The following is a 27,083-nucleotide window of genomic DNA, read 5'->3' as shown; positions in this document are numbered from 1 at the left end:
AGGCATTTATCAAACTCAACCATTTCTATTTTTTTCCTTTTGCCGTGTCCCATAGACTCCACCTCTAGTAGCGATAGTCTTGCAATAATTTCAGTTTATCATTAGTTTTCTTCATATGCACTTGATGCTCACAGTCATTTCAGAGAAACAATACTGTAAATATTATTCAAAAAAAATGCCTAGGATGTCTTGGATGCAACACAGTAAACATTCTTATGACTAATATATTTTATAAAACATGTTTGAGACGCATTTTCAGGTGAGGTAAATGGTACTGTTTGCAGCCCTTGAAGTAATGGTCAAAATGAAGGTTTCCTCCATTTTAGGTGACTGTTGTGACCACTAGCCTAGGAAGTCAGGCCTTTATTCTCGTTGTTTTATGGCCTTGTGGAGCTTGAGTGTGTTTCAACATGCTGACACATCTTCAGCAGGAAGACTAGAGAGCTCCATTTTTCCCCTTCCCAATAAGCATAAGACAGCAAATAGCTAAGCAATTATGGTGTCCCTTGGGGAAGAGGTAAGTTTGACCACATATGGCTGTATAAGTGAGTGAACCTGGTAAGAACGTGGTAGGGGAAGCACTACCATACTGCATATCAAAGGCGCAAACATCCTCTGGGTCCTACATATGTTCCAAAGACAAAAATTTTTGCAAGTGTCTTTCAGTTCAAAGCATTTGAAAGAATTTTAACGTTCTCTCACAGCTCAGCAGAATAGAGTTCTTATGGCAGGCTGCCAAAGGCCTGTGTTGTATGACCTTGGCAATGCCTTATGGTGATAAAGCTTTCAAGGCTTGTTGAGGCTGTATAGAGAGAAGAGGGAAGACCTGCTATGGTTTCACCCAGTGTTTAGAGAGTGCGCTGAATGGATGAAAGATGGGAGCGCATTCAGATTTCAATGTGGACTGTACTAACTGATTAATTCTAAAGAAGAACTTGAGAGCAAACCACTTCAGACAATGAGGGAATCGGGACTTGGGAGAAAATCAGGGAGCTGAGTTATTTGGCTGCATAGATGCTCCCTGTAGGAGTCTAATCTCTTTTTGACTGTAGAATGCTATGGTGTGACACAAAACTAATTGTTCTTTTCAGATATGGCTTTTTAAGATCTTTCTTCACTGCCTTTTAATGACTCACTAGTCCAATCTTGACTTTAAAGAACTCAGTAGGAAGCTTGATTTTGATTTAAACAGCAACTTTTCAGGTCCTGCAGGTAATAAAGAAATAATTATTCAACCTAAGGAGTGAGTTGCCTGACTTTGTTGAGAAATGTCTGGAGAAGTGTGAAATGAGTTTACAGGTGTGTTGGATTTTTTTGAGATTTTAGCAGCAACTCCAAGTCCAAAACTGTTGGAAGAGACCAAGATATAATAAACATACTCAATAGGAGAAACAATGACATTTGCTGCAAGAATACCCATCAAGCATAGTCATATGCTTGGAATTCAGTTAGGTATATAGCAAGAATTACTATTAATTTCTCACAGAATTCAAAACTGAAAAAGAGCTGTTGGGTTACTAACCTGAACTTCATGTTCATATAAAGTTCAGTGCGCCAGCATGAAGGGCAGAACTTGGCACTAAGCACAAAGACACAGCTGCATGTTTGCAGTTAGAAAGCACAGCTCACGCACTTTCTATTTTATGAGGTTTGTATGCTGAACACTTTGTGAAAATAATCTTTGATATGCATTTTTTTTAAAAAAAATAATCAAATCTTAAGCTCTTAGACTTTGAAACAACTTCTGTAGGGTAAGTAACTTCACTAGAATCAGTGCTTTGGTCATTTCAAGTACTTTGTTGGTTTCAGTCTTAGATTTATATGTCTCAAATAACAGAACAACTCAACTCTTCTAATAAATATTTCATTGGTTAATTCTTACGTTTCCAGAAAGGCTAATTAGAGATTCATAAATAGTTTTTTGTGTCATGACAAAACAGATTAAACTGACTCAGTCCCATTGATATCAAGTGTTTACTAGTATCAGTGGACACATAAGGCCTTTTAATGCAGAGATAAAATATTTTCATTGAAGTAATAACATAACCTCAGTAAATATCAGTATGATTGCTAGCTCTGCTGTTGGAAAAATAAATGTTATACAAAGCTGTAGCAGTTTACACTGTGTTGCTTCATGTTCTCAGAAGTTTCCATGTATTAATGTCAGTTGCAGTTCCTTATAACTGCTTCAGCCCATTTATATTTACTAATAGATGAAAAACAATTTGGGGAATTAATGACTGAGAAATTGTGTAAGCGTGGTCAGCCATTCTTAAAAATAAAAGTGCTCTCACTTTTCTTTTTTAATTAACTTTTTTTTATGATGAATTTGAGATAGTCCTGTTCTGAGGAGGGGAAAAAGCAAACCATTTCACATGGCTATTTAAGCTGTCCTTCAAGAGATGAGAGGATTCACTACTATGCATGATAATCCTTTCCCCTGTGTAAGTGGATATGATAGTCATTGAACAACATGAAATTTACTGTTGCTTACATCAGTATATGCGTATGTGCATCTTTAACTGGAATTTCAGTTGGGTGATGTTTTATCTGCTTTGGAAATTGTGTTCTTAACATTTACTCATTCTTTTTCCAGTATAGAGCAACTACTCTGCCTGCATTTAAGTATTATGTGACTTGTGCCTGTCTCATATTCTTCTGCATTTTTGTTGTACAGATTCTGGTATTGCCAAAGTAAGTGGTATTTAACATGTATTCATTCCTATGTTTATTTGGTTATTAAAGTAAAAAAATATGTAATATATATTATATACATATATGTGTAAGTAAGTAAAACATTTTTGAATTGTCAGATGACAGAGGTCAATTCATGGAAATGAAGTTGTAAAAAGAAAGCTTCGGATTTTAGGCCATGTTCAATGTTATGCTTGTTTCTAATTTTAAACACTGTCATAGCTTGGTGCCCAAATGTTGGTGTCTAATCGTTAGTTTTTATTAAACATTTTAAATAATTTTTTTATTCAAATTTTTAGTTTTTCTCGTTGAATTTAAAAATGTGTGATCACGAGAGTAATGAAATTCATATGTGCAAAAAATATAAAACAACCTATAACCTATATATTAGACTGCAACTATATGTAAAATAAGTGTGAGTATTGGGCTTAAGAGGGGGATGAAATGGATTGCAGAATTGGGGCTGTGATTAATTAGTTCTGTTTAACATATTACTGTGATGATACTGCTCTATTCTGCATACAAATTGCATTACTATTTGTAAAGTGTCTCTTTTTAAAACTAAATATAATCAATTGATGGAATAATTATTGCCATCAGAATTTATTTGTATGAGATGATGGGAAAAATTGTGAGCTACTTTATACTTGCACGTATAAATCAGCTGTTCTTTCTATCTGTGCATATTCTAAAAAGTCTGAGAAAAATTGAAGACAGTTAAGATATATTAGATTTCTTAAAATGGAATTTTGCTGTTGATTGTTTACATAATGAGCAGTTGATATTAATTTTATAGCAATATCTTCCAAAGCCAACACTGTATATTCTCTGTGATACAGTATTTCTTCAGACCTAATATTTTCTCCTTATGTAGTGCTTTTGGGAGTAGTTTTTATAACATCAGTTGATGGATTAGTCTTGTGTTGTAGTACTTACATGTGAATTCAAAGCCAGAAGGAACTGTTAGGTCATTATAAATCGACTTTTCATGCTGCAGACTTATTTTATAACATGTATAAAGTTTTACAGATTTCTCTTCAGATGTTACTGTGTTTTCTTTGCAAAGGTTTTCCCAACTAGTTTCTAATGTCTCAAAGACACGAGAGTTCAGCAGTATCCTGAAGCAGCACATGCTTCAGTCTGACTTACGGCATCGTTACCACAAAATATGAAATTAAAGTTGATGACTAATATCATTTGTCCTTTTGCACAGTGAATGTATTTTACAAACTCTTATTTTGATTAGTACAGAAATTTACTCAGGGAACTTCTTCGTTAGTGTTACAACAAAATTAAACTTGGATCTAACTAGTGCATTCTAACATTATGGCTTATGACTGTTTTTAATGTTTTGATTTCAGTCTTGAAAATGAATTTAGCTTTATAACCTTTCATATATGTAGTTAGATGCTCATTTTACTGTATCCTTATTAAGTCTCTTGAACCAGTTGTGTAGCTCATTAAAATGTATCAGATACATGAAATTAGTGAACACTTGGGAACTATATTCAACTAAGGAAAGTGTCCTCCAACTTGTAAAAGCATATTACATGATCTCTTTTTAACATCAGGGCAAAAGATACATATGATTTATTATTTTCATTAGTGAAATGTAAATTAATTTTGGTCCTTTCATAGATCTGCTTATTAAATTGTAAAAGCGAGAGTGTAAAATTAGATATTACTAACACAAATGATGTTCAGCTTTAAGGACTCTGTGAGTTAATTTAAAAGACACAAAAATGGAACTCAGAAAAGCAAGGTATTATACAAATGTCTGCAACTCCGCAGAAAAACTCTGGGGGTGTTGCAAATTAAAAAAAATAAAGAGCGGAAAATTCACTGGTGTGCGTAATTGTATTTTTGGATAGTAAAATTATCTTCAGTATATTATAATTTTACTTGAGTTGCTTATTGGAGTGTACTTATTTATTGTCTTATGAAAGCATTCCGTAGTGTAATGAAAGTAACACTTTTGCTTTTTTTCCTACTTTCAACCTTTATTTTAAAAATCCTATAAAAATTAGATATAGACTTTTTTTTTTTTTTGCACAGCTGTAAACCAGGAACTCGTGGCTATTCTACTCATTTGCAATTAAGAAGCAATATTAACACCAGGAGCAAATGCTAGGCAGTTAGTAACTCTTGTGGCAATTTGGGGTTCTTCAATTGAAAAAAGATGTTGTATAAAGTCATCACAAATGTAACTTAAATCAAATGGACTCGAGTGCTACAAACATAATTTCCTTCCAGAAAGGAGAAGAAAAGCAAACAAGCAAGCAAACAAACAAAAAACCCAACCACCATACACTATAGTTTAGTTTAAAGTTCTGTTCAGCCTTTTTCTTCTAAAAATTCTCGGAATTTTGAAATGGTGATTTAATGAAGACAGAGAGAAAAACTGCATCTGTCATTGGATTTTATCGATCCACTATTCCATTAATCTGGTTTTGCAGCAGTGTAATATTATTGATTTCTGTGCAGGTACACCACCTGCTGCTTTAAAGTTGATTTTGAGATACTTTATAGTGAGTTACATCCAGCAGGTTGCAAATACATAAGTAATATCTCCAAGATCATGAGACATTTATTGCAAGGCTGAAATTATTAATGTTTTATTTTTCCTGGGACCTAGAAACTGATGTGGTGTTTTCATTAAAAAAAAAAAAAAATCACAAAAAGTAGTAAATGTAAATTTAAGCAAGTAAACAGTGTGTTGTAACAAGTGTTGTAACTGATGTAAGGAATCTTTGTTGTGATGTTACAGTGACCACAGATGTTGATCATTACATTTCCTCAGAACAGGCCTTCGGTGGCTTTTTAGCCTTCTTTGCTTACCTGTTTGCTTGACAGAAATTATCTCTGGTAATTCACAATAATCCCACCTTCTTTATTTAGAGAAAAAGTCAATTGACATGAAATTGATAGTGTTATTTTTTGAAATTCAAACTGCTGAACTGATGAAAATACATATCTATTGACCAGCAGATACTTATTGTGCTATATGAGTAGGGATTTTGTTTGAGGCAACATTTAAGTTCTTTCCAAGTCTTCTCTCTCTGAAGCTGCTATTTTGAATAAATTATGTCCTTTTGTTCTGAGTCATGCCAAGCTAACAGACATCTTGTTCTAGCCCTTGAAGATGGTTAGGCCTTAACATGGTATTCCAATCAGACACAAATGTATTTCTCAAGAGAAAAGGAGGTAATTTAAAACTTCATCTGAAGGCAGATGTATAAAATTTGAGACGTTATAAAAGAAAAAAAGACACCATCGCTGGCTATTTCTGCTGTATCTGATTAAAAAACAAAACCCAAAACAATCAATCGAACAATGACGACAACAAAATGAAATTCACTTACATGATGTTTTACTAATAAAGAAACCACTGTGCAGTTAGTCTGCATAGTCATTGAATGCATCAATGGCATCAGCCAAATCAAAAAAGAAATGACTACTGTTAGACACCAAAAAAAGGTACAAAATCATTACTGTCTTCTATAATTGTCATTTGTAATTGCTTCATTATGATTTTATCACCTCAAGAGAATTTATGGTCAAAAAGTTGAAAACATGAATGTTAATTTCAGGGCAAGCTAAGGAAATTTATGTCCTATTAAGGTACATGTACAATAGGTCACATATTTTCCTGAAAGTTACAGAAGTGTAGAAAAAATACATTTTCTTCTCATTTTTTCAGTATCTATATCTTCATAATGAATCTTTATTTTTCAATTAAAGTGTTACCAATGAGAGAGACAAGTATGTGCAAATAGATTTTTTTTTCCAATCTCATACTGCCTCATAAAAATTAATTATTCAAAACAGATTTGTACAAATAAAACCAGAAAAATATGGAAAGACACTTAGACTTGTAACTATCTCAAGCCTTGGAAGTTCTTTTGTTATTTCCTCAGTTTTAGACTCTGTCCCTGTGTAGGTTATTGTAAAGGCTTGTCCCATCAGGGTTCCAGCATATCCAGTAAGATATCCTGTAGTAGAGAACAGACCTTTCAGAAATGAGGGCATTCCTTGGAGCACAGGAAGAGGCAGGTGAAAAATTAACTGCCTAGGGGATCCCAAGTATGCTTCTGACAAAGTAGTTCACCTACATCTGTCAATGGAATGCATTTGGTGACTTCATTTGATGACTTGGCACAATAAAGGCAAGATTAGTTTACTGTAAAGACCTGTATTGTTTTTGTAATGTGCCAGTGACAAAAAGTAAGTACATGTTCGTGCACTTCATCAAATGAGGTTTATTTATGTGGGCTCTTAATTTTTAGTGTTTTGCTTCCCATTATAACTTCTTCATCCCATGTCACTCCTTCTAGGAGCAACATGAACTCTTTCAGTTCAGCCCAACTGCAACACAAGTCGTTCCCAGAAAAGAAGGGGGAGTGGGGAGCAAAAAAGCTTACAACTATTTTTACCTTGTACTCATCCCTCTGGATTCTAAGCCACCATTTTTCCTTCTTCCTATCCCCTTTGTCCCAATATGTCCTTTTCTTTGTCCCAATAATTGAGTCTGGTTCACTTTCCCAAGTGATTTCTTGTGCCACCCTGCTAACATCACAGTGACAATCCATTCAAAACAGCTACAAAGACTTCTGTTCTTGTCTGTTGCCCCAGGATTAAGTACTCTGCATAAGCTTACATGTTCATTTTATTTCCTTTTCTCTCAAGTTTCTCTCAGTAATACCTTCATGTCTTCTACAAGGATGCACTCCAAACATATCTCACAAGCCTATTCTTGGGCTGAGTCATTTCCTAAGATGTGCAACTTCCTTTTCAGTATGCTTTGCATCAGAGAAAGTATAGCAATAGTTAGAAATGCAGGAACGTGCATCTTACTGAAGGACAGATATGATGAGGAGTGCTTATGTACATATAAAAAAGACTGCCTGTTAGTTAATTCGTTTTCTTTCACCTCTTCTGTTGCTTGCTGGATTTAAAATTCTTTACGGTAGAAAGAAGCTAGTTTTATGTATGTTGATGTAAAACGTAATGTCTTAATGAGAATTTCTCCGAGAACATGTACTCAAAAGCAATAATGATTTTCAAATAATTTCTAAAGGAAACATAATTTCAAGGTGAATATATGTCGTGAACTGCCGGTTGTTTGTTATTCACTGGCTGTTCACAGTAACACAAAAATTGGTGAATAGTTAGCATATAGGAGGTTCTCTGTAGGATTGGCAGGGAAACTCATAAATTGCTTTCAATGACAGCAATAAAGCATCAAATTCATTTGTGAAGTTGCTATTTTTTTCTAAACAGTTTCTATAAGTGTTATTAAAATGGATCATTTTTTTTTTTCCAATATTTGTACATAATCCAAGGAAACTGATCCATGGAGTTCTACTCCTAAATTTTTAGTATTAGAGTTTCTAAAATATATATATTTGAACTCACATCATTTCTAAAGAACACAGATGTATCCTTTTATTAAGAATATATTTTAACTCTGAATCATAGGTTTATGGGGGAACTAACTTAAAATGTATTTATTATATTTGTGGAAAAAGCAAGGGATATAAAATTTATTTCAAAATCATCGTGCCGATATTTCTAGCAAAAAAATGTTTGCTAAAATAAGATATTTGCTGGGGCTAAAAGTAACTGAGAGATATTTTCAAATTTTACAAAAAATGCCAAATCTGTGGTTAAAACTGAAAGTAGACACTCAGGTGAGGGTCTTCGTGACAATGTCTGGTTCTTTTCCTTGAACAGCTCAGTTGGTCTAGAGCTTCTCATCTCCTCTTGGCATGCATTAAATGTAATTAGGTCCAACTGCTTCTTTCCCTAGGCAGCCATGCTAAGTAGCTGTCATATAGTTCCTGGCGGAGCACTTATGCTCTGCTGTGGTATTCATATACAGAGATCTCCACATCTGCAGCATGCATATATGCACAGATTCTTTCTGTATCCCTTTTTCTGTTTACTGAGTCCTAGCACTATTTTGGCTAGATGCTATTTTGGCTAGACTAACTATGTATTTATAGTATACATGAAAAGAATTATTAGGAATGTTGAGTAAGGATGATTTCAGGAAGCATGTAGATTATTCAGTTTTTGATTTGATTTTTATTTTTTTTTAATTATTATTATTATTTTAAATCTGTTCTTTTTCTTTTCTTCATGGTGTTTAGTCTTCCTTTCTATCATGCTGCCTGTCCTCTGATGCTTCAGAATTGACTGGCCAGCCAGTCAAATTTGATAAAAAATTGAGGTTTCAGAGGTGTTAAATTCATGAAACCCATTCATGAAATTAGGGACCTTGTTGACAGAGACACAGTAGTATCTCAGATAAGACAGATGCCACAGGCTCTAGCTACAAGACACTGAAAACTGCACATCATTGCTCCCTGCTGTTTCTTTTCCTACCTTTAAGGGAAAGGTACATTACCATGATAAAATTATTTTGTAAATCTAGCAGACTCTTATTATATCAACTACAAAAAATACAGCAGTAAGATTCTTGAACAGAGCCTTTTAAAAGCAAATAAACCACAACCTTGGTGCTGTTAATTCATTCTGCCATTTAAATTATTTATATGAAAATTAGTATCTACCCATGATAATAATTTTGCAAAGTTAGAGATAAAACCAAAGCCAGTATTCCTTGAGGAAAAAAATAAAAATAAAAACAAAACAAAACTCAGTGGTGTTATTTTTGACAGCTCATTTTTTATATGTGTGGGATCAAAAATGACAGGAAAAAGGCTTGTCATTCTGGTAAGAATTGAAACTGTTTTTCCTTGGTTTTCATATTTGAAAATTGCAACTTGCATGTGGTATTTTTTTGTATCATTACCTGCATTATAAGCAAATAAGAGTCATGCTACAAATGTGTAACCAATGAATTAATACATGTTTTCTTATTTCTTGTAGAACATCTATTCTTGGAATTTCATTTGGGGCTGCATTTCTCTTGCTTTCCTTCATTTTGTTTATCTGCTTTGCTGGACAGCTCTTGGTAGGTATTGAAGGAAAATTAATCCAGTAGTTTATAGCTTCTTTTAAATGACATCTCCAGATTTTCCCAAGTCACTCTGCCTTTATAGAATACCAATTTATTGAGAAACACTTGCACCCTCATGCCTCTAAGGACATTGTTCTGTCCATGCTAGCTGTCCATGCTTACTGTAAAATGTACTCATTTATTTGAAAAACAGAAAATGCCAGTGGAGTAATTATCTTTTCCCCCCATGATGCTGAATCTTTTGGAAGGTCTGCATTATCATTTGATTGGTTTCCTTTTCTTTTTTTTTTTTTTTTTTTTTTTGCTATTGTGCTTGCAGGAGCTGAACTGTCTTATAAATGCTTTAATTTTGGGGACCTCATTATTTGTTTATTTTTAAGTATTGCATTATTGTATATTCTGAGCTTAGAGAGTATTTCACAGTAATGATTTAATCTGATTTGTAAGATTTTTGTAGTAAAATACTGATTTTGCTCTTGAGTGGTACAGGTGTTATTGTAATGCCTATTAGTGAACCACAGCTTCAGGAGGTCGGGGATATGGTTTAGTGGGGACTGTTAGTGTTAGGTCAGAGGTTGGACTCGATGATCTTGAGGTCTCTTCCAACCTAGAAATTCTGTGATTCTGTGATATAGTGAGCATATTAAAATGTTCAGTTTGAGAATTCAAGATTTGGCATATAATCTAGAATAAATCTATTCGTAGACTTGTTTATAAAGTGTTCCATAATTACACAATGTTTGCTTATTTTTTTAAGGTCAGTTTATCTCTTACTTGCAACTATTCTTACTGTACCATGTAAGAATTAACTTACTACATCACAACAGAAAACCTTTCTGCTTTTTTCCATTTTTTTTTAACCTTTTGAAACAGAGCACTGAATTATTTCCACAAACCTCAGATAAATGGGTCAAAATGAAATACAGTTTCTATTTTGCATCCAAACATTGACTGCTGTTAACAGCAGTATACTGATATACCTCAGTATACAGCAGTATAACAGATGTACCGAGTCTTAAATTAGCAATGTTACACAGTTGTTGAGCCTGGAGAAGAGCAGTCTTGGAGGTGATCAGTCTAAATACCTGATGACGGCCGTGTTCACTGGCAGGGCAAGAGGCAATGTGCACAAATTAAAACACATCTGAACACAAGAGGAAGCTTTCTTACGGTGAGGGTTGTCAAACACTGGAATGAGGAAAGCAAAAGTCTTGTGCCATTGGTTCTGTCATTGTGATCCATGTTACCAGAGGCAGTAAAATGAAAGATTCAGCTTTCCACGCTCCAGGTAACTAAAGGGATATGCATTGCTCCTATCTGTGAAGGCTCTGGTGCAGTTAATCCCCAGTTCTTCTTCACCATCTTTGCATTTTTCACAAGTTTCCGTGAATAAAGCTGAGAGAAAGAACTTTTATATAGAAGCAAAACATGCACATGGGAAAGACAATTATGTCACCGTGCAGTAAAACAGTAAGGGAAGGTGGCCTGGCAGTTGAAGCAAGAAACAGAGGATTCAGGATTTTATAATTGCTTCCTCTTCCCCTTGTGAGGCTTCTAATTAACCAGGATACGTTTTAAAAAAAATGTAATTAATCTGCATTTCAGTTGTCTTTCCTGTAAGGTAGGGATAGCTCCACTGCTCAGGAATTATTCTGAGGTATACATGCATCAGTATTTTTAAACGTTTTTAAATCCTTGGAGTGAGGTCCTAGAGGTATTGTTGTTATTTAATAGCAAAAGTTAGCAATCAAGCATGACATTACATGAAAACTATTTTTTATTGACATAACAGGAAAATGAAAGAGTCAAGAGTAATGCTGTTGAATAACAAAATGAGGAAAAAAGTCCTTCACGGGAAAGCCAGACTTTTTTGTATAGGATGAAAAGTTGCCTGTGAATGGGTATCAAGGAGTATTGGGATGTAAACTCTCCTGGAAATTTGATCAATTAATATAGCATAGGAGGAATGCAACATATTTTTTCTGCTATTAAGTAGATGGCTAAGCAAATTTACCAATTCAGAGTTGAGGATTCCTGCCATTTGAATAATACCTAGCACATACTTTCAATGCTTTTTTTCCCTATGTTTCATACACTTAGAAATGGAGAGCTATTGCATTTGTGTTAACTTGTAAGATGCCATGTTGTAACCTAAATAGCTTGAAGAGATGTCTTTGTGAGTTCAGCTGCTCTAATGCAGAAGCTATGCTAAGAAGTCTTTCAGCAAGTAAGCTACGACCATATTTGCTGCAGCACTGATGTTTCTTCGCTAGCATGGACAGAGCTTTGTAAGGTGGTGGATGAGAGGCAGAAACTAGTAACAGAAGAGGTGGTAGGTTTATCTTTCCTGTCCTCTTTGTGCGATCTTTTCCTTTGTGGCAAATCCAAGTATTGTTCTGCAGCTTTAACCTCAGTTTCATCCTGTGTTATGTTTCAGTGCCATGTCCATTGCAGTATCTGACCCACAATTGTAGATGCTTTCTTTCTAGAAGGAAAAGCATGAAATTGTCAAGCCAACAAGTATCAGTATCTTCAGCATTCCCCTGCCAGTGCTTAGAGAAATCAAGCTTTATCATCCTAATCCTGACTTTTTTTTTCGGTGTGAATTTTTCACATATCTTTTTCTTAAGGGGTACATTTCATAGTCCTTTCCAGAAAGCATAACCTAAATGTATATATGTTTTTGTGTATACACACCTGCACATAATTACAGTTTAGAATTGCCAAATATATCTCTATTTAAAATGCACAAAAAAAGAACAGAATTTTCTGGTCCTGACTGACTGTAACAAATGAACTGTGATGGGATAACCCCAGTTAAGGGTCAGACAGCCACCCAGCTGCTTGCTCATTCTACCTTCTCACTGGGATGGGGGAGAAAATACAATAAAACAGCTTGTGTATCAAGGTAGGGAGATCTTTTACCAATTACTGTTGTCAATAAAACAGTATTGACTTGCGGAAAATGAGTTTAATTTATCGCCTAATAATAATAATAATAATAATAATAATAATAATAATAATAATAATAATAATAATAATAATAATAATGTAGTAAGAAACAAAGGCAGATGATAAAGCCACATCTTTTCTCCCCCCTCCCAAAACTGCGCCTTTGCTCTGTACTCTTCTACTCTTGAATCACGAAATGGTTTGGGTTGGTAGGGGCCTTAAAGATCACCCAGTTCCAACCCCACTGCCATGGGCAGGGACACCTCTTGCCAGACCAGGTTGCTCAGTGCCTCATCTAGCCTGGTCTTGAACACCTCCAGGGACAGGGCATCCACAGCTTCTCTTGAACTTGCAGTAGTAGTCAAATATTTTTATGGCTGTTAAAAGATTAATAGAGTGGGACCTGTAGTGCTGGCAAGACCAGCAAAATCTGAGTTCATGTTGGGACATCTGGCTGTCACTGCATTATACACTTGTCTCAATACTTTGACACTTCACCCTCTCAGTCTTTATGGATCATGAATGACTGTCAACGCTGCAGAGTAAGGCATGCAAAAATCAACTTTGAACAAGCTCGTCTGTTTGATTTTAATTTCCTAGGTAAATGAAAAAAAAATCCACCCTGTAATGCTAAAATTACTATTTAAATTAAATTCTTCCAGAATTTAATTACAATATTATAAGAAGAGATTTTTGCTCAGTCTTTCACTTTGAATTTATTATTAGTTGATTTTACTGTTCAGCAGCACTGCAGCACAGTCCAGCTCAATCTTTTATGGAGTGATAATATTGGTGATTAAATAAGAATAGAAATGTTCCCATCAAACAGTGTGGTACAGTGGTAGCACAAATAACAAGGTTACAGAATTGCAGATCATGTCTTTTATACATACAATCTTGGGCAAACTGACTGAGTGCTGCAAGGTCTGAGAATTCTCACAGAAACTGTTTGTCTATAGACATTAAAACTTCATAAATGCTAGCTAAAATTGGCATAAGTCCTGAAACATGAAACAGATTTCTACCTTTTACATTGCAATTACTTCTTTGTCCCTATGCATTTTTTTTTTTTTTTTGGGGAGGGGGGGGAGGGAGGGGTGAATAATCACTGTATTCAGAGTTAAATCTTAAAATTGTGAGTATTTTTAGTCTTAAAGACCCTTTTTGGCATATATTTTAACAGATAAAATATAGGATATTTTTTTTTTAATATTTTTGAATGTTTGCTTTCCATTTTTCTTGAGACATTGCCTTTCCAAATTCTATAAATAGAGGACAGTGACTTTAGCTCATAAGTATACTGTGTCTCTTCTCCTTGAAGTATAGAAAAGTTGAGTTCATAGAGTGAGTGCAAAATGCATGAGACCTAGTGACTGTTTAATGTGTTTTACCTCCTGATGTGAATGCAGGGAAGCAGAGACCTCATTACCTAAATGATGTATTGGAAAATATAATTCAATCCATTGGAGAAATGCAGTAAGCTAGTAAGGCAAAGATCTCTGTGGTAGCTGGTATAGCCCTGCCAAATAGCTAGTTAGTTTCAGGCAGATGCTCTTTGTGTAGTGGTTCAAGTACTTTCTCAAAAAATTGTTTGTATTACTTGCATGCACTTAATTGGTACCACATAATCTTTCTGTTAGTTATTTTCTGTTATTGTGGAATGGCTTTTTGTTATATTTATATCCTGCAAAACTACCTACTTCAGCTGACAAGGGAGAACATCTGAACATGTTTATAGTCTCTTAAATATGCCATTGGACCATAGAATTAGCATAACACAATGCCAATAAAACACCAGAAAGTAATTGGCTTCACAATTAAGAAAAATGATCTGATTTGAGGTCACAAGAGCATTTAATAAAGTGCAACCAGTATGTGAGCAGCACTGTCCCTGCTAGAAGAGAGCACGTAGTTTATTAGCTGCATTACACCACATCCCTGTATAAAGACTGATACACAAGCTTCAGCTTCTGCATTTTACTCTAAAGCAGTTGGCCCTGGTACTTAACAGTCAGAGAGACTGTGTACACTCAAGATATGTAGAAGATTATTTATTCCTGTCTGCAAGGACAGGAATATCAGCACAAGCACTACTTGGAAATTATTTTCTCAACCTGGAACCTTAACCTCTGAAGTGAATGTTTCTCTTACGCAGATAGAAATGAAAGATCAAGGCCCTTCAGTTCCACTATTCAATAGTTAAGTCTTAGCTTGTAAATTAAGATTAAACACTATGATGAAGGAAGGCAGGGAAAACCCAGAAAGGCACTTTGGCAGCTACAGCAGAATCCATGAAAGAAAGTCACCAAACCTAGAAGTCATTTTGATGAATCTCTAGCACAGGCACTGCAATGGCAAATCCATCATCATTAAGTAAGGTACTGTGTTCAGACTTCTCAGGGAAATATCCTAGCCAGCAAACTGGAGAGATTGAACTGAGTTACATCCCATCCTTTTGATGATAAATGGGCCCCTGGTGTGATGCTAAGAGGGAAGGATGGGACTTGATTTGCTACAATCCTTCATGGTTCCAGGATTATGTGATTCAAGGACCATACATTCCCACTGCCTCTTTATTAGCATTGAAGTTTGTACCAGTTACCTGCACTTGGTATGAGCAGCACATGCACAGAGAGCTAATTGCTGGAGTGCCTGGTTCCACGTGGAAAGTGGGATGCTCTCACTGACAGCCTGGTGCTTGCCTCCAGTGCTCCATGACCCCAAAGCTCCACAAGGAGGGAACCTGCTTTGGGCATACCCATGGTGTCCACCAGTGCTCACTGGAAGACTCCCACGTGTGGGTGGAAGACACCACACCAAAGAAGAACCAGTTGTGCACCCTAAATTGCTAATGTAGATGTACCCTGTATCTCCAGGAATCCAAGTGTTGTGGAGCTGTGGAGAGCATTTCTGAGCCTTGTTGTAAGAGCTTCAGGGTTCCCAGTCACTGTCCTAAAGGATATTTCTACTTTTCAACTGTGTAGGGATGGGTTAATAAGCAAATACTCCAGGTAGTAGGATGTACCATTCAGAACTTCTTCCTCTACCTCAGCGTCCTGGGCACTGTATTTAAAAAGTTGTTCAGGCTTGTTCTTTCTCGAAAGCCAGTGGCTCTTTAAATTTTTCATATGAAGTAGAAAAGCTTTGACAGGAGAGATTGAAAATGTCTTACCTTGAAATAGCATATAGTACAGTGACGCTATACATTTCTGAATGAGAAAAATATCACAGGAGGTACCAGCACTGAGTGCCTAAAGGTATATTTATATGGCTCAATGCAGTGTTCTTTCCTTTGAATGTGATAGTTGAATTGAAGCTCACAGCCATTTTCATGTGACCCTTTGTGAAGGATAATAAACACTCCAAAGTATGGTGAAATTAAAATACAAAACTGACTTTATTGTTTGCTGTTAGCTCTTTGTGCAGGATTCTAGCTTTAGTTAAACCAGTTGTATATAATATTTTGTAGGATTCTAAATGCCTGGCTTATATGTAAAGGTTCCACCACAGAGTTCAAAAGTTTGGTGTTACAATACTTATTTTAAACGTCTTTTAGTTCTTTTAATTAGCAGTAGGACCATTAAAAAGTACGTAAAGTATAAGCTTGTGTCTCTGTCAAAAATCACCCCTCTCCACTGTTAGATTAGTGTATTCACTCTCAACCAGTCAGTCAGTTCCTTGGATTTGAACTTTAGTCTCTTCTTCCAAGCCTGAGTGAAAACAAAACAATTCTGTGAAAAAAAAAAAAAATAATCTGAATTCTGAGGCTTTTTGTTTCTCTTGATTTCATTCTTTGCAACATCAGTGTTAGTAAAACAATAAGGTGTATTTGAATGCAGAATGAAAAGAACAATAATAGAACTACAGAAAATCTGATTCACTGGCTTTCTGTAAACGAAGGTGTTCAGTCAAATGTTCTAACCTCTGCTAGCACGCGAAGGAGAAGTGTGACAGCTCTTGCGACACTGTCTTTCATCTACGACACAGCTGTCACAATTAATTCTCGCACCAGTTCCTTGCTCTCACTCAGAAAGATGGCATTCATTTTATTAAATGCTGAAGTAGGTTTTTGTATGTGGAAAGACAACACAGGATACATTTTAATTAGTTGAATATTCAAAATAAGTTATTAGTCACTATCATGCTGAGCTGTCATATCAGATTTAACATGTTCAGATGAAAAGGTAATACATTAGTCACCTTTAATACTGCAAATACCTATTATTTCTAGTTCATAAATGATAAACACTGAACCATATTCTGCCAGCTCCACTTAGAATAAACAGAGCAGATAATGCTACTGGGATATGATGTTTTACCCTTCTCGCATGCTTTCTAGAAATAATTACTTTCTTCCTTTCATGTTATTCTCCATTTTCTTATGAAATATGAAAATGAGACATAACATTTACAAAAAGTGTTTTGATGTGAGGTCAGAATCAGTAAAACAAACCTGCATAGATCTGACAGTGCTATTAGGAACCTAAATTTAATGATCACCCCCCCCCATTCCAGTTCTGCTGCCAGAAGTTGTTCCCTAAATTTTCTGCAGTACTGAATTTTAGCAGTTGTTTGCTGTATAGGCTGGATTTAGATGGCTCAAATTACAGGTGAAATAAAGTTCAGCAAATCTGTTAGTTCATACACAAAATCAATAGTATTGTCTTTCTTTTTTTCCAAGAAATTTCTTCTCAAAATTTTAAAATTGTCATTGTGAACCATGTTTTTGTCATAGATTTTCCTTTCACTAGCTTCATTGGTTTAAACTATGTAGGCTGCTCTCTCTGCTGTGCCAGAGACCTGTCACCTGTGTAACAAACCAGGTGGGTGCACAGATGTACCAAACGCACAGTGGTCCTTCCCCTGCAGAACTCAGGGCTCTGCATTGAACAGCCTGTCAGGAAATGCTTCACCGAGTTCTGTTGGTGTGTTTCTGTTTTACAGGTGGAAGTAACAATCTACAACTTCATTTTTGAGTTGCAGTCTAACAGTTTTTCTTCAGGTCAGATGCAGCAATATCTGTAATTTTAGCAATAGCAGCTAGAAGAATGGAATCTCTTGATTGACTAATCATACTGGCTGAATGATACATTGTTACCTGAAATATTTTATTTTTCTCCAGAACTTTTTTTAGTAATAAACTTGCCCAGTTAACATAAAAACTTTTTTTTTTTTTAATAGAAGCAGAAAAATAGCTTTTTAAAGAAATGTACAAAATCAGTCCAATTCATTCCTCATTGCTTACAATACATTAGTAAATTCGAGCAATATTGATCAAAAGTCTTGTAAACCAAAGAAATTTAGAATTATTACATGAAATTTTGGTACAGAAGTTACAGAAGTCTGTTCAAAACTGTACAGGTATATGGCAAGCAGTTAAGCAGTTCTTGGCAATTCTCAGCATAGCTAAGTAATCTCTACAATTCAATGCTGTAAATTTTTCAAAGATTACTTTTAGCAATTAGAAGCATTGATGTTAAAGTAGGAAAGGATGAGAAGACTCCATAATTTGACATCTGCCTGGGGAGTGCGAGGGAGTTCTTTTGAAAATACTGTCTGTTTACAGCACAAACTTTTGTATTCAGTGAAAGAATTACTGGGTGAAGTCCGTACTATGTGACCTATGAACATGAGTGTGTGCTTGTGGGTGATAGTCAGGGTTTGCTATTTTCCACTACAAACAATAATGCTGCCTACATTCTTGAACCTTTGTGATTCTGCCCTTGTTTATAGTAATTAAATATACTAAAGCTATATTTGTTTTCTCTTTTTAAACCTGTTGCACTTAGCAATGTAGCAAGAAAGCATCAGCTTCACTGTTGTGGATCCTGAAATCATCTGGAATAATTGCAAACCGTCCTTGGCCGCGGATCACTCTTACATTGACAACCACTGCAATAATATTAACTATGGCCGTGTTCAACATGGTAAGCGAAAAAAGAGATTTTTTTAAGATCTTTTAAGATCTTTTTAAGATCTTTTTTGTTGGTTTAGATAATATTTCGGATTTATGTCCCATATTATGGGTGATAATATTACCAGAGACAGAAATGTAAAACAGAGCAACAGAAAACATGCTATATGAGGACCTCTTTCTGCGTAAGAGCTAAGCTTATTAAAGAAAAATGTAATTTAGAAGGAATAAAAGGTAGTTAAATCCTAGGTTTGAATTGTTTCAATTCCCTTGCTCATCTGTCCATTGCTTAGAAAAACAGAGTAATGCTCAAAAGGTATAGTATGTCCTCACAGGATACATGGAAGATTTTGTGCAAAAGAAAGCAAGTTTTATTCTGGTTTGTGATGCTCCTCATGCTGTTCACAAAATCATCATAATGTGTACCTTATTGAATTTCATGTGTTTGTCTTTTATTTGAAAAAGGAAAAAAATCAAAGCTACGTCAAAGCTTCAAAAGTACTGGACTGGAATTTTGTTAGAAATTACCTCTACTGTAGTTTTTTCTACTTGTGCTTTACTTTTCTCTCATAATAGGGAAAATCCATGTAATTCTATTATCCTTTTGTAACTATAACAAATCTGAAGTAAATCTGCCATTAGTCTGCATAGAGCTAGAATCTTAATGAACTTGTTTGTTCTGGAGTATGTGTTGTTAAATGGCATGAGCAGTATATGGGATCAAAAAACCTTGTTTGTTTTGCCCTGCAGGCTGAACCTAATGCTATTCATACAGAATGAGGAAATTGTTCCAGCTTAGTTTTACATCTGCAAAATGGGAACTGTAATATTTAGTTCGGTAATGTTTTCAAACATTACAAACATCAGTGCGTAGGTATTAGCCACATTTCAAGTCTATGAGATTTGCACTTGGGTGCTTTTGAAATTACAACTCTAGCACTTCCTTGAGTTCCCGATACTTTTTGTTACTTGAAGTTCATAAAGAACATGAAGATTGGTAATACGTACAGTTTCATTATTTTTTTTCCTGTAATATTTCAGGGGACCCTTTGTCAATCATTTGTTACAGTAAGTACTAAACCTGTCAGAATGATGTAATGATGTAATGTGGGCTTTTAAATGTGGACACTTGACATTTGTGGTAGAGCCTTATCTCAGTTCTTTTCTATTAAGTGATCCTAATCTTGGTTTTGTTGGTTTTCTTTTCAGAAGATATTTTTCTTTCTCCTCCATTTCTAAGGAGAGGAGATAGGGTCAAAAACAATTCTGTGTTTAGGAATTTAAAATTCAGCTAATTTAATTTGATACATAAGGTTTGTAGAGAAAGACACGAAGTGGTGATTGGAAAATGAGAAATTAGGTTCACTTTCAGCAGTGAAGACAGTTAGCAATGGGAGAAAATTGTTCCGAAAAATTATTGATTCTCCATCACTTCTTGTCCTCAGCTCAAGACTATATGCCTTTATGAAAGATAACAAGGAAAATAAGAATAAACAAGGAAATGTTAACTGGGAATACTACAGGACGAACCACAGAGATGGAGGGGCTTATAAAATAGATATCAGATTAGACGGTTTCTCCTATTTTGAACTAAATTAAATAAATGGATACAAAGAAATTAACGTACTTGGTAGTAAACTTTACTTTGAGTTAGAGGTCATGCAAGTATATGGTATTTTAAAATTTAAAAAGTTCAAAAGTGTAAAAGAAGATATAGTCAGCACCTGTCTTTTCTTAGACTAAAGTTCTACTATTGTGTACAGTTCACAGAAAATTTGGCCTTCAACTAGTAAAAGATATGTTAGCAAAAAAGCAGTTGTTCACTACATCATTTTTAGGAAAACGTTTTTAATTTTATTGGTTCAAGTCCATTTTTATGTGGACTGAATGTTACAGTGAAACTTAATATGCTGTATTTTAAAGTCTTTGTGCCTTATCAGTAATGACTGCACTATTACAAATAATCATGTTCCATGATATTCATGAGATGATAATTTTAAGTACAATTCCCACCTTGAAACTAAACCTTAATAGTTTGACTAGCAAAAATGACTTTAAATGTGATTGTGAAATTTGCATTTCCTTAATATTAATAGCAAATTGTGGGAGAGACTCTGAAGTATCATTATTATATCTCCAAGCAACATGTACTTAATAGCAGAGTCCATTAACTGCATTTATTTCCATGAACTCTTTCAGTAGGAAAAGGCAAAATGTAGCCATTAAGATTTAATGGAGATAAAAAGTGTCTAACCATCCCACACCTAATAAATCATAATTAAGACCAAAATGTCAAATAAAACTCAATCTTTATGGTCAAGGGACATTAGAATAGAGTGGGGGTGCAATTTGATTTCAAATGAGCTGTTTTAGCAGACATCTGAATGTAGTCTTAAGGGGGTATATAGTCATGATCAGTGGAGTGAAGTTAAAAAACAGCTAATGTGACACGAAGTATCGAGTACCTCTTAGCTACAGGCAGAGGATGACTAATGCCGCTTCCATTGAGCATTAGATTTGGTGCCATATATAAAATAGAGCAGTAATCAATGGCTGAGGAAGACTCTTTTTGCAATGTTGACCTGCATTACAGAGAACATGAGGAAATATATTGCAGGGAACAATCCAGACATCGCAGAGCAACAACAGGACTGTGCGACTGCAGTGGGTCAATTTGTGGAAGCCGAACGCATGGCTGATGATACATCAGATGATTGTGCCTCATCACACCCTGGCATTTGTGTGATTTGGGGGAACGTGGCTTGCTTTCATGGCTCTTTCAGAGCCATGGAAGAGTACGTTGTTTCAGTGACTTCTGTACCAAATGCATGAATGATTCATAGTACAGCAACAGGATCTCAGAGCTGTAGTGTCCCAGGACAGTGCCCTAACTATCAGCGTGCAGAGTCAGGATGTTACTTGCTTTTCTGTCTTTCATCCAGTGAATTTTGAACTACTGGAGTATTTTCTCTTAAAAAAAAAAGTCTTTTGAAATATGAAGATTGACAGGTTTGAGTATTTGCTCCATTGTTTAATGCATGTCTGTAAGCACAGGAGCAACCATTGGCCCAATATTGTTTTCCCTTTACTCATGGCCGTGTTTTAACAATGACAAATAATTGAGCAAACTTGCTTCTATTCTCATAGTAGAAAATAGGTTTCTTTAATACACCTTTTAGTGTAGCTAACTCTGTTAATACAGTAGCTGACCTTGCTCAGTGCTATATTTTAAGTAAACAAGGTCTTCTGGCAGATGCATTCTGATTATATGTCCCTCCAGTGCCTAACACACTGGAGACCTTGCTTTGGAGGGTGCCTAATGTATTTCTTTAAAGAAGCATAAATGGACACAGCCTAAAGCTTGGCCTGGCCTAAGAGCTGTGGGGAGAAAAGGTAATGCCCAGCTGGAGTTATGGCATTTAAGTGGTATGTGCAGGGCTCCACTACAAATCCATTCCACCTTATAGGCAGAATTTAAGAAATGATAAAAAATCAGTATCGGTCTAGTGAAGTGGACTAGTGATGCTAGACAGTGGACTAGCAGAGATACAGCAGTTCTGGTGTCTTGCAACTGTGCAGGGAGGGACAGAGGCATGCTGTTACACAGTCATTTGCTCCACAGTCCAGCAAAGATGAACTGACATAAAGTGAACACACCACACCTGATTGTATCTGAGCCTGTAAAGGCCCAGCAGGCTCCTTGACTCTCTTACGGAATGCTCCTGGGACCTCTGAAGAAGACAGTTGCTTGCCAGTGCCTCTACAGGGAGGCTGGGGCCTGAATACACAGAGATACTTAAATAGGTATGCTTTTTTTTTTCTTGACACACGAGCTTCTGTGAGATATTAAATGAAATTATGGAACAACCTCAGTAAGTATTTAGCATTCCAGGCTCTCCTAAAGTTCCTGCTTGTAAGTTCATGAAGATGAGGACTGCTACCAGAATTTGGGATTCTCCACATTATTCTTTTGCCATTCCTGTGGGGACCTGAGGACTTAGCTGTCGGACCAACTGGCATTTTCAAATGAAGTGGTGATACGTGTTTTGAGCAGAAATTTCTCTCAAGCTACATGGGTATCTGTAGAGTTGGCAGAAAAAGAAGAAATGAACTAGAAAAGTCCTGCAGGTTTGTCTCAGAGCTTAAAACAAAAGAGTGATGTCGTGTCATAACTTCTTTTTGTTTGTTTTAAGGCAAACACAAATCCTCTAGTTCAACCAGTAATCCCAGGCATGCATGCTTCTGCCATACTTTAAAAATATGCTCTTCTTCACTCTATCTTTTGCTGAACAAGAGAGTAGACATGGACTTTGTTTACAACAGTATTATAAAATCTGTAGACCATGTCTTGAGAAAATTGCATAGCTTTGCTGCAATAGCAGAAAATTAATTTAAAATAGAGCTGCATATTCATATGAGGCAAGGACATAGTGGGGAGAGACAGGGGGAATGACAAAGATCTGTTTATACTTATAGTTCTCACATGTCCACTTCCAGTGTAATTTTGTTTAATAAAGAAGAGAAAATAATGACGGGGTCAAATTAAACTTAAGCTGTAAATTTAGATGTGCTGTCAAACCTTTGTTTTTGCTGCCTTTTTGTTTTTGTTGTATTTCAATTGATTAAGCATATCTTTGCCCCAGAACTGCTGGTCCTGGAGCAGCTCCTTCATGCACAGCTTACCTTTGTTCTGTGTGGTTTCTTGCTGGTGTGCAAAACCACATTTCTTAGAAAACAGAAACTGATTGTAGCATTTGTCCTTACAGATGGATGTTGCATGACATCCTGCGACTGCAGGTGTTTGACCACAGTTGGACTAACTGTGGTAGATGCTCAGATCAATTAATTAATTCAGTAGGTCAATGGAGGACTATTTCCCACCTCTCCCCCTCCTGCCTACCTGTCTCAGGGCCAACCCATTCACATAGTAACTCTTAAAAGTTTGCAGATCTTACTTTTTATTCCAAAACTGTTTAATTCAGAGTGCATTTTGATTAGTGCACTCTAATACTAAATTCTGCCACCTTTCCTTCTTCTTAATAGGATGTTATTTTATGTGCATTAACCTGGAAATCAGCAAGCCTACTTGCTTAGAAAGGTGAGATACAAACCATTCAACTTGGTGGCTGTGTTTAGAGGCCATCAGACCATATTCATTGTGAAGTTCTGGTGCCTTGTGGATTATGCAGAAGTGTTTAAAGTACCTTCATGAAAAAGTTGACTTTGTTTTTAGTAAGAAAATGAATGTGTTAGACTTGTGCAGATTCCTGGTCAGGTATCAAGAGAGATGCACTAACATGCTTATCCTGTGATCAGGGGAGGATCTTTTACCACATGGTTCCTATTGAAAGACATAGCAGCACAGCAGGTATTTTCATCATGTGAGACAAAAAATTCACAACTGAAGATTGAAGATTATACAAACACAAGAGAAGAAAAAGCTGCTAGAATATATGAAGTTAAAATGAGAATTTAATGGTAGTGTGCTCAGATGTTCCCTGGCAAACATTGGTATTCATAAAAAATATTGCTTTCATTTGAGTCATTTGAGTAGGTGTGACTGCTTAGTAGGACTGAGCTGTCTCTTACAAAAAAATACTATGTTGAAGAACAATATATATCTCCAAAGCGTGATAGCAGATGTAGATAACTGATGAGAGACGAGAAAGACAAGTACAAACACATCATTCAGAAATAAGTGTTGTTTGGCTCATGGGAGAAGACAATGCTTTCATATCCTTTTTATTCCTCTCTATGCTTATTTATGTATTCATATATACACCACCTTTCATATCGCATTCTGTGTATACATTTATAGGTCAGAAATGCCCTGTACCAAAGCTCAAAACAAGATTAAAATGCCTTAATATAAATTAATATATATATATGCACACACATTTATGTATATATAATATGATTATGTTGCAGATCCTCATGACATGTAATCTTTTGCTCAGTGGGCATGCCTGGGACAGGATTCTGAAACTAAATGCAATTATTTCATGTTTGCAAAAAAAGTTAAATGCATTATTAGCAGGATTCATTGTCCACCCTTCGCAAATTACCTGGGTAAGGCACCTATTAAGATGAGGATGTCTATGTAAATAGTAGGAGGTGAGGAAAGGGATTAAATACTTAGAGCAGTCTGTAGGACCTTTGCCCAAAAGGTCTGTTCATGTTAAAGAGGATGACCAGCATCAGCTGGGTTAAATATTAACCACGGGGCTTCAGAAGGAATTTTGAACTAGAGAAGGAATTAGGCTGAAACTAAGTAGAGAATTGCGAGAATTCATGGGGTGGAAACAGCAGCAATCAAAACCTGGTTTGACACTGCTAGAAGTCACCCCTCTTACCCACACCTTGGGTATGTCTGTATGCATGAACTTGTGGGGTGACTTTCTCACCCTCACGTGCATCAACAGATTGTGGAGAGCAGCTACACGTAAAGCTGTAGCACCGACATCTCCGTACCTGAGGGGTTTGAATGTAGATTGCCCCATGCAACTCTAAGAGCAAGTATGCATTTAACCCACTCATCTTGGGAGAAGGGGTAGATGTGCATACAACTCCATGTGTTAGAGCTCCTTGGGATTACTTAAAGAAGAACATTTCACAATTTGTAGGTGTTTATTATTTTTTTGTGTGTTTTATCTGCTATATTACTGATACAGCACCTGAATGAATAGTTCTCTACTGGTTAATTATGTGTAGTTACACATAAACAGACAGAGAAGCATGCTAGTGAAGGAAGATGACCTGAAAGTGTGACTGTACAGATGAAGGTGAGACCATTCTGCAAGGTACTCCGGAGGGAGTGCCAGTTTCTTGTAAAGCAGACTACATAACAGCTGGCATATCGATTACCTCCTCTGGTGCACAGCTGGTCCTGCATCTGTGGAAGGGGTGTCTCAGAGATAAAGGTTTCCAACTCTTCTCAATAAGCACCACAAAACATATCAAGGAGTGCTGACTGCAGGTGGTTTGGGAGGTTGGATGCTCTTTGAAAACAAAAAAAAAGTCACTGCATGTAGTACAGGGCTGGCATGTTGCCAAGGGAGATTGTGGAGTCTGTATCCTTGAAGTTTTCAAGACTTGGCTATACAGAGCTGTGGCTGACTCAATGTGGTGTTAGTTAGTAAATCAATAGCCATTTTGATGCAGAATGGATTAATCTGAGTGAATTGAGCAGTTTTTCTCTGGTACAGCAGATAAACTGCAGAAGATGGGGATGGGGAAAGAATTCAGAGGTAGATTACAAAACGGCTATATGCAGAGAATAACAAGTGAGAGGGAGGCAACCCGTGAAGCTCTGCAATGGTCACCGGGTGTGGATTTTCACATACAGTGTATGAGAGTCACAGTGACATTTGCTGATAGGATTAAGGTGGCAGACAATGTCTGTGAAGGAAGGTCTGAGATTTTAGAAAGGAAGAAGTCGGCTGAAGAGTTGAGATAGAAGAACTAGGATGAAATTCAGTAGTACAGAGTGCAAGATTATGGTTGGTCCAACAAACTAGGAACATGAAATTCTGATGTAAGTTGGAGGCTCATCAAATGGAGATGCATTGAGTATTTTGATTAGTTATGTGAATTTAATGACAACTCGACTGAATCACAGTAACCATCCATTGACTGCTCTTAAGTCATGGCAAGTTAAATGAAATTTGCCAAGTGAGCCTCAGTGGAGGAATACTGCCTCGTTTTTGCTGACCATAATGTTAGTACCTGTGATTATGTCAATGTAGATGTTTTTATCTACAGTGTTTTGTAATGGTAGGCAAGGGAATTGTTTCTCTAGGGTGTATGAAAACATATTTTCTGCAGAATTAGTATTAATGTTATTGCAATACTCAAAATCTGGGAAGTGTGTTTGCAGTTTTGGTCACCCAGAAGGTTAAATTGAAAGAGGCGTGTACAGATGGAGACTACTAGTTTGATCAGGGGAGTGAAGAACATGTTTTCTTGGAAAAAAACTGGAAAAGCATAGATTACTGAGCATAATGAAGGCTGAAATAAAGGAGCTATTTGGAAGCTAAAGGGTGAGATTAGTACAAGAACAGGGATGTAGGAACTGGTCATAAATAAAACGAAGATGTTGAACTTTGAAATGGTTTATGTGTTGAGGTTCAAAGCAGTGGAATTAGTGTTGTCAGAGAAATATAACTCATTGAGAGCTCACTTCAAGAGTACATCAAGGGGTACTGCATAATGGTGGTTATTTGTGAGATCAGCTGGCAGAATCTGATGCTCTAGGAGATACTGGTTCAGTTTGTCTGTTTCAGTAAGACTTGTACCAATTTTGCTGTCATAATTATTAGGTGGACTGCACCTGTGTAAATCAACTGTAGTAAAGACTTCTTATTCTTTATTTCTTCCTATATTTAAATAGGAGGTTCAGCTGAGGTGAAACCAAAGTTTATTCATATTGAATTTATGTTATCATTGTCTCTCTCATGTGTGAGCTTCTGATATATGAAGATAACGTAACAAAGAGCTTTTCATCTTTTATTCAAATGTGTCTTGTGGAGGTTTACAAAG

The 27,083-nt window shown here is 36.0% G+C and overlaps 1 protein-coding gene across 1 annotated transcript in view; it reads left to right on the top strand.

Annotated features, from left to right (window-relative positions):
• The window catches only part of ADCY2 (adenylate cyclase 2), a 208,737-nt gene that overhangs the window by 150,048 nt on the left and 31,606 nt on the right, over positions 1 to 27,083 (top strand). The window contains exons 14-16 of the mRNA XM_068671030.1: positions 2,597 to 2,694; positions 9,589 to 9,673; positions 18,421 to 18,558. Coding sequence (XP_068527131.1) covers positions 2,597 to 2,694; positions 9,589 to 9,673; positions 18,421 to 18,558 — 321 coding nt within the window. The remainder of the gene's footprint in view (positions 1 to 2,596; positions 2,695 to 9,588; positions 9,674 to 18,420; positions 18,559 to 27,083) is intronic.

The sequence above is a fragment of the Anas acuta genome, chromosome 2, assembly GCF_963932015.1.
Source record: "Anas acuta chromosome 2, bAnaAcu1.1, whole genome shotgun sequence".
NCBI classification, from domain to species: Eukaryota; Metazoa; Chordata; class Aves; order Anseriformes; family Anatidae; genus Anas; species Anas acuta.
Note: the sequence above shows the minus strand (reverse complement) of the source record. Positions and strands in the feature narration are given on the sequence as shown.